The following is an 8,288-nucleotide window of genomic DNA, read 5'->3' on the forward strand; positions in this document are numbered from 1 at the left end:
CCTCAAAGGAGCCAGACACGATCTGCAGGCACCACAGCAGAGGTGAAGCCTCCACTCCACAGGGAGAGAACGTTTCTCACCCCTTTCCTCACCAGCGTTTCCTCCACTGTCAGCCTCAGCGCTGGCAGAGGTTGCTGGGAGCCTGCAGACCGACTGGAAGGAAAACTGGGAAGGTCTGGAATCCGCAGGTCAACCTTTGTGGCCGCAGTGAGCTCTGCACAGTGCAAGGTGTTCTTGGCCAGCTGAATCACACCTCAGCAGCACTTGGAAGAAACCTGTCCTTTGGCTTTGCCTCCCCCTTCCCCAAACCCCTCCCCAGACCCATCACGGATTTCAAGGGACAGAAACATTCATTATTAGACATGGAAGGTGCGGGAGATGGAGCAGGCTCTCCCCTGGGGAGCTGGGACAAAGCTGTTCTGCTCAAAGCAGGATTAGCTGCTGCCTTCCCCCGTTAGTGATTCTCTTGTGCTCAGACCACGTGTGGTTACGTGCGCAGTTCTGCAGGGACAGACAAGCCACAGGCACGTCCACAGCAGCGAGTGTGCAAATCCTCCTGAGCATCACCTTGCTGGGTGTCAGCCCATCGGAGTGAATGAAAGCCCTGGGGCTCCCTCACTGTTGGGCAGAGCTCCCAGGCATCAACGAGCTTGTGGAGTTCACCATGGGCAGAAGGACAGTGACTGTGGAAACAAGGGACCAAGATACCCCAGAGCCCCCACCACTGTGTGACCCGGTGGAGAGTGCTTAGAGTGACTTGCTCCAGGTGTGTTGGGGTGCTAGAGACGTTCAGTCCCTTTCTTCCCTCTTCTTCCTGTGTGTGCAAGCTTACAGCAGGGTGGCATCCTGCCCTGCTCCTGTCATCTCCTCAAGCCCCTTTCTCAGGTTCTCTGACTCCCCTTGCCACCAAGTCTCCTTCTGTCTTTGCTTCCACTGGAGAGGATGCTGCAGAGGGGACGAGGTTCATGCAGAGGAGACACTTTCCCACCTCCCTCGCTGGTGCTCAGTACAGGAACGTGTGCACTGTTCTGCAGATGGACAGCTCGGGCCTCACTGCCCTGTCCAAGGAACTCCTGTTTGGCAGAGGGTAGGCAGCAGCTGGAGGGGTCCCATGGTCTGGTCGAATGCATGGAGCTGTAGGTGAGTCCTGACTCCAGTCCTTAGAGCAACCTACACTCCAGCAAAACAAAGAAACAAAGACTAAAGCAGAAAGCCCTTTTCAAGGGTATTGCCTCATCCAGTCCTTCCACGCTCAGGAGCCGTGTTTCTAACAGAGAAGCCAACCACTGGAAACAAAAATAAAACATTCCTTTTCTGTAGCTTTGAGGGGATATAGCTGCAAAACCAAACAAAAAACGCAACAAAAAAAGGAGATTGTCTCTCTTCCCCTTGTCAAAATCATCAGTAGCTGAGTCAGGAAACGTTCAAGTTACGGGTTGCAGCAGCAGCCAACACGAAACATTCAAGTCGATAATTTCACTATGTACATGTTGGTGAGACACGGCCCTGCCCGCTGGGACTCGCTCCAGCGCCGCTGCCACCAGCGCTATCTGATCCGCTTCTCCACCGAGTACACCGAGATGTAGTAGTCGTTGCTCCCGACTGCCAGGTGGGGCTGTGGAAAGAGCACACGGGGATGAGCATCCCGGTGTCCTGCAGCACCGACAGGCTCATCACAGGTCACGTTTCAGCAGTGACACCCAGATGCTCAAAGGCTCTGAAGTGCATCTGCGGACGCAGCGCTGACGGCATTTCCTGCCAGCGCTCCTGCCAGCACCTACCTCATCCCAGCGAGTTATAGCCCCATTTCAGTCAGAGGGGAAAATTATGTGACTATTAGTTGTCAACTGCTAACATAATTTTTCTAAATGGCTGCAAATCTGCTGGGTAGGAGTGGGCTGAGAATTAGCATTCCCTGCACTGAGAGCCCCGGCCCAACCCCAGCACAGGGCCCCGGGCTGGGCAGGGCTGTGTGTGCATATGTAAAGAGTAAAACACCACAAATGATTAGCCACGTCCTTCTCCATCCCTCACACTGCAGGACAGCAAAATCACCCCTTAGCTTCTTGCAAAGCAGCCTTTCAAAACCGAGGAGAGGAGCTTTCCTTTACCCTTACTGTCTTCAGGATGTAAAACACAACCCAGGCAGGAAAACACTGTCCCTCTCTCCCTGCCCAGCTAATACCAAACCATCACAGGACAGCCCAGCTCCTCCCTCCTCCCCTCCAGGCCCTTTATCTTTGCCATTACACATTAAATATTTGTGGTCTGATCTGCAGGTTTCTAAACTAACTCTCTAGTTAAGCAGCAACCAGATTTCCCTCTAATAAGGGCTGCAGCCACCTCAGTTGGGCCATATTCTGAATTTCCTTTTTACTCTCATTCACCCTGGACTCTACCAGCTTATGCCTTTCATTTCTGCAGTTCTCTCATCTCCCTGACGTGCATTTCTCTACCTCACAGCATCAGGTCTTCCTAAAGCCTTACGTAAGGTGGTGTCAGAGCAGCCCCAGAGACCTGCGGCTGAGCCTGTGTCGGTGAGGGAAGAGGCACGGAATAAATCAGCACATCAAATTCTGTGTGCTGAAGTGAGAGACTGCACCTCTCCAGGCAGCTCCAGGCAAACTCCCCTCGGAGAACTCCTGTGGCAAGAGCTACGTCCTCAGGAAACCAGGCTGGGCAGCAGCTCTGTGCTGGAGGAATCTCCTCACCCTTCCCTCTGCCAACATTTACATGAACTGAGAAATGCAAATTCCAAAATCCAAGAAGAGAGAACACAGACCCAGTGAGGATGGAAAGCCAGGCAGCTGATGGCTCCGACTCTCTGCCCCATAAAGCCATCGTAGTATTTGATATTGTTGATCAGCTCCCCGTTTCCATTGTAGATTGCAGTGAACTGGTTCATGGAGCCACTGGAAGGGAATCAAGAGAACACGGTGTCACCGAGGACGTGGTAACGACAATGCTACCCACTCGTGACACAGGAGGGTAAGACTGTACATCACCACGCCGAGGCACCAGAGCAGAGGTCTCACTAGTGCATGCAAGGGACAAAATTCCTGAGCTGCCACCATGGGAAAGAAGCTGCACTGTGTGTGGTGAGGTTAAACCAAACAACAAACCCAACCAAAGCCCGTGAGCGATGTCTGCAGAGCTGGAACTAGAACTTACCAGGCAAAGAGGTTGGCTTGTGGGTGAATGTCAAGGGCTGTCAGCCCTTTGACGATCTGAAGGACCTTCATGGACTCTGGCATCCGGGGGTCAAAGAACCGCACGTCTCCGTTCACACTGCAACAACACAGGAGTGCCACAGCGTCAGGCTGCACCCAACCAGCCCCCAAAGCACAGGAGACAACACTCCATGAGCTGACCACCTCCGCTGGAAGATGAGGATAGAGAAGACGCTGCCTTTGCCTTCTCCATCAGTACGGCTGAATTCCCACCAAAGCCACTTAGAGTTGGTACCATGCACAAGGCATTAAGTGCTGTGCAAGCAGCTCTGCCCTCAGGAGTGAGCTGTTACTACTTTTATCACTTAGAGCTCATTGCTGACTGCAAGTGCCTTTACTGGTATGTCATACTCAATACACCAAACTGCACGTCAGGCCCAAATTCCTTCTCCTTTTCACAGCAGGAAATTGTACTAGAGAAGTCTAACCAGACGGGATCTGCCAGTTCCATCCATTACACCAAATGTCTGGTCACAGATGCACGAGTCCTCATGTCCAAAGTAGTCTGTGGGCTAAATGTAACAAACCAAATGCTCACGCATAGGTTCAATCCTATTAATGACTGCACCAGGGGAAAGCAACGATGGCAGGGACAGGATTCTGTGCTTAGCAGATCAAGCACCTTTCAAACACACGTGATTTCGTTTTGCTAAGTCATCTCTCTGAAATACATTAGAATCACGTCCGTTTGATGAGAAGAGGGCGCATGTTTCCTACAGCCCTGGACCAAGGACTGAAGATTTTGCTGTGGTCCATCCGTTGTGAGCTCCTTGTAAGGGACTGGTCAACTGGTGCACAGAAAGACAAACAGGCAAGTGTCTTACAGAAATGAAATCCAAAGTGAACTCACTGATCTTGCTCTGCTGGCAGCAGCAAGAAGGCTTCTGGCACCATGGCTTTGAAAGGGTTATTTTTCCCAAGTCACTCATGGCCATACTACTGTGAATCATCCCACAGAGCTCAGAACAACAAAAGCATTAAGTAGCACATTGCCTCCAGTTTCTTTACCTCTGGAATACCTAATACTGCTCAAAAGGCTGTTCTACAGAATTGCTTACACCGTCACAAGAGCTGCAACTCCAGCTGCCACATAATTAAATTCAAGACAAATTAAACTTGAGGTTGATTTAGATTCTAAAGACTCGATGGAAACACTGTTTGAGGGAGATCAAATAGACGGTAAATTCATTTAAAGCTTGGAACCTTTATTAACACTTGAAAATGGTTCTGAAGGCACTGGAAAACCATGCAAGAGCTTTAAAATGGAAGTGAAGTTCTGTGATGAGGGGACTATGTAGGAAAACACATCCCAGTTGACTTCTTGCTGCCTGTCAACAGCAGCTAAGCTACAAAACCAGAATATTCAGAAGGTGTTTAAGGTCCTTGTCCAGCAGCAGGGTTGGCCTGATGGAGCAGACCTGCTGGTTAATGGGAAGTGCTGTGGTGGCACTAGCACATAGATTGAAGTTGAACCCAATATGACATGGTCAACCAGAACCAGGCAATGGAGAATGTCCCCAGAGCCACCGGTCCTGCGTTACTAAGTCCTGCGTCTGGTCTGGAGAAAGAGGTTCAGAGAACCTCAGGTTGAGGGTAAGAGAACTGCTCCATAAGCAACACAAGACCTTCAAGTTTGTCAACCCCTCACTACATCCTAACACTGGTTTTTCTTGGATCTTGCTGTCAACTGAAGAAGAGAGTGAACTGTGAGAAACTGAGAGCAAGGTGACTCGCTCAACAATCCCAGCTCCTCTGGGGTGAGACCTGACCTGTCTTTTGAAACACACCATTTTCTCATGTCTCTTCAATCCAGAACAAAGCACCACATGCTGAGAAGGGCACTGAGGAGCAGGAAAAAACGAGCTCCAGACTGGGCTGGCCACAGATATGGGCCTGACCCCTGGGACTGCTGAAGGAGATTACAGAAAGGAAGATTAAAAACTCTAATATGTGAGCTCGACAGATCTGGCAGCTGCATCACATAATCCTGTGCTGAAAATCTTCATACATTTGTGCTGGCCCATCCCCCGCCCCAGGAATGTTCTGAATCCCAGAAAATTCCGGTTTGTTTTCAGTTTGTCATCAAGAAGGAGTCTCTCTGTGTGCAAACACTGGCTTTGTGACAGTAACTTATATTCTGCTGTTCTTTAAGGGCCAAGTAAGTATATGCTGCTCCCTCCACAGTATTTACCAGGCAGGAAAAATGGATTTTCATGTAGAAAATTGCTAGTGATCCTGCACAGCAGTATGCCCAACAGATGCACCTTCCACCTTGCCTCTCAAGTTCCCTCTCCAATGACACCATGGAGATGCTGGCAATGAAGAACCACCACCATAAGACATACTATATCTAGCTCAGGTTTCTGGTTCACTCCATTCCTCCCTCACACGCCTCGTGACAGTGATTTCAGCAGACGCCTTCTTGTTTACTCTCAAACCACGCTAAGAGGCTTCCAAGGGAAGCTTCACATTTCATTTTGCCTTCCCTCCACCACGTTTGGAGCAGGAGTTAATTACTGAAGCAAATATCAACCTGAAGAGCTTTATCCTCTCGGCTTGTGAAACACCAGAGGCGGAACTGAAATAGAAAACCAAACTGTGTTGAGGAGAAAAGAGCTCAAACAGTCAAATCTGTCACCTGACGCTCATGATGTTGCCCTCGGGATGTTTCTGCAGGTACGCTTTCACCACCCAGGCTGTGTGCTCCCGGTAGGTCATGACGCGGCTGAGGAGCAAGCAGAGAAATGTTGTGAAGGGGAGGAGGAGGAGGAAAGGCGAGGAAGGAAGAGGTGAGGGGTGAGGAGCGGGGAAGGACGGGGGTACCATTCACTCAGAGCCATCCTCCTGTCGAAGACGCGGATGGAGCCATCCCCCAGCCCCGCCACGATGAGTGAACGATGAGAATCACACGAGAGGCTGGTCACACAGCTGTCTGCTCCGGTGGGAATGTCCTGAGGAGAAAGCAAAGCCACGCTCAGGCCGTGACGTGTCTTCAAGTCACTACGGTCAAGTCCTAAATCAGACGGACCCAGTGTCCTCCTCCTGTCCCCATAAATCAATCCAAAACTAACCCACAGTATCAAAAGGAGTGTGAGCAGCAGAGTCGCCCTCTCTGCTCCGCTTTGGGGAGACCCTGTCCTGCAGTCCTACATCCAGAATGCAGTGATAGGACAAAGGGGAATGGCTTTAACCTGCCAGAGGGGACATTGAGATAAGCTCTTGGGCAGCAGCTCTTCCCTGTGAGGGTGCTGAGGCGCTGGCACAGGGTGCCCAGAGAAGCTGTGGCTGCCCCATCCCTGGCAGTGTTCAAGGCCAGGCTGGACACAGGGGCTTGGAGCAACCTGCTCTAGTGGAAGGTGTCCCTGCCCTTAAGGTCTGTTCCAACTCAAATCATGCCGTGACTCCAAGCAGCACAGGGAAGCAGGGTAACCACCCAGAGGCACGCTGGAGCTGCATTAGCTAATTTCACACTTTGGTCCTATTTTTGCTTCTGAGCACATTCACCTTTCCTTGCTGCTGTTCCCAGCTGAGCAACGCAGCTGCTGGTGAGAGGCTCCAGCCTTCAGGGCTGTTCTCAGCAGCTCCTCCACTGCCCAAACCCAGATCCTGCCTTTGAAGCAGGAACAATCAGCAGAAGTGAAAATGAAGCACTTGTTTCTTCAGCTACACCTCACATGCTTCCCACAGAACACTTCTGGAGTTCAAAGAGTGGGAAGGAGCCTTTATTGGCCTGGATTACAGAGCTTTGCTGCTCCTCGTGCTGAAATTAGCTTTTCCAGTGTTACTGAATCAGGAAGTTTCAATCACTCGAATTTCAACACAACCCATCTTTGCAATTAGAAAAGAAACAACATGGGTTTAGATACTTTCTGTGCAATCATTAATCATTGTAATTTAAAAGATTTTCACCTTCTGAATTCTGCTGTTCCCTAATTTGCATAGAAAAAAGTTATATATGAAAGTAATTAAGATTAACATAAGCTTAATTATCCTGCATTGCAGGGTCAAATGTTGTAATTAATGTTCATTCAAGGGTAATTAATTTCTAGACGCTTTGAAAACCAGCCTTCCTTTCTTCTGCAGCGCGGTGACTCCATCCTCACAGACCAGCTGCTGCTTCTCCTTGGAATTTCTGAGGAACTTTCATTTGATTTCCACTGACAGGGATGTTTGCAGCACCTTTTCCCCACTGCAGTGCACAGTGTGACCAAAATGCTCTTTTCCTGCTGCCTGGTTGCAGCAGTGAGATGTGAACACCCCAGCGTGGGTCTGACACTGAGGGAGGTGCTGGCAGGTTCATGTCACCTCCAGCCTCTGACACCCAGACCAGACAACACGGAGCAAACCCTGACTCAGGTCAGACTGGCCCAAGCTGGCAACAATTCCATGGGCTGCATGTGACAAGCAGGATGTCACACACTTGCCTGGCTTGTAACATGCAGCAAACACGTATACTTCTGTCCTGCAGAGCACTAAGGTCCCAACTCAGGTGCGGACTAAGCGGGTACATTAGTGTTCTCCTCATGGATGTGGCATTCCTGAAAGCAGGCCTTTGGCTGGCAGTGTTGCTCTGCTGTCGGCTCCGTGTGCCTCCAGAGATGGCAGCAGTACATCCAAACGCTCTGCCACCGACCCACCTCACCACTGAATTTCCTCAAGAATCTTTATGCCATTTCACTGACACACTAACAGGGGACCCTGTCTGCATCCCGGTGCTGCCTCTGGCTTTCACCACCTCACCTTTCCCAAACACTGCTGTGGAATAACAGCAGCAGCTTCCAGGAAGGACCTGACACACTCACCAAGCACATACGGACTTTGATTTACCTCCTAACATGCTCCAAGCAGGCCTGTCAGCTTTTCAGAGATGACTCTCAGACATTGTGGCTGTGCACAGGGTAACTCCCTGCGTGGGATCTGCTCTGGGAGAGGAAAGGGGAACAGGACAAACAGGCAGATGTTACCTGTACTTTCATTTCCCGATCTGTGTCCCAGATCCGGATAATCCTCACATCCCCGGACGTCATCAGGAGTCCGGTTTCTTGTTCCCAGTCGACC

General features: G+C 50.5%; 1 protein-coding gene across 2 annotated transcripts in view; it reads right to left on the reverse strand.

The window, feature by feature from the left end:
* Positions 1 to 1,546: 1,546 nt before the first annotated feature.
* The window catches only part of RPTOR (regulatory associated protein of MTOR, complex 1), a 114,527-nt gene continuing 107,785 nt past the window's right edge, over positions 1,547 to 8,288 (reverse strand). For both annotated transcript variants that reach the window (XM_010014227.1, XM_010014226.1), the window contains 6 exons: positions 8,195 to 8,288; positions 6,054 to 6,181; positions 5,869 to 5,955; positions 3,172 to 3,288; positions 2,783 to 2,912; positions 1,547 to 1,615 (listed from right to left, as the gene is read on the reverse strand). The exon at positions 8,195 to 8,288 is cut by the window's right edge and continues 9 nt beyond it. In XM_010014227.1, coding sequence (XP_010012529.1) covers positions 1,547 to 1,615; positions 2,783 to 2,912; positions 3,172 to 3,288; positions 5,869 to 5,955; positions 6,054 to 6,181; positions 8,195 to 8,288 — 625 coding nt within the window. The remainder of the gene's footprint in view (positions 1,616 to 2,782; positions 2,913 to 3,171; positions 3,289 to 5,868; positions 5,956 to 6,053; positions 6,182 to 8,194) is intronic.

This window comes from Nestor notabilis, unplaced genomic scaffold (assembly GCF_000696875.1).
Source record: "Nestor notabilis isolate BGI_N333 unplaced genomic scaffold, ASM69687v1 scaffold5705, whole genome shotgun sequence".
NCBI lineage: Eukaryota > Metazoa > Chordata > Aves > Psittaciformes > Psittacidae > Nestor > Nestor notabilis.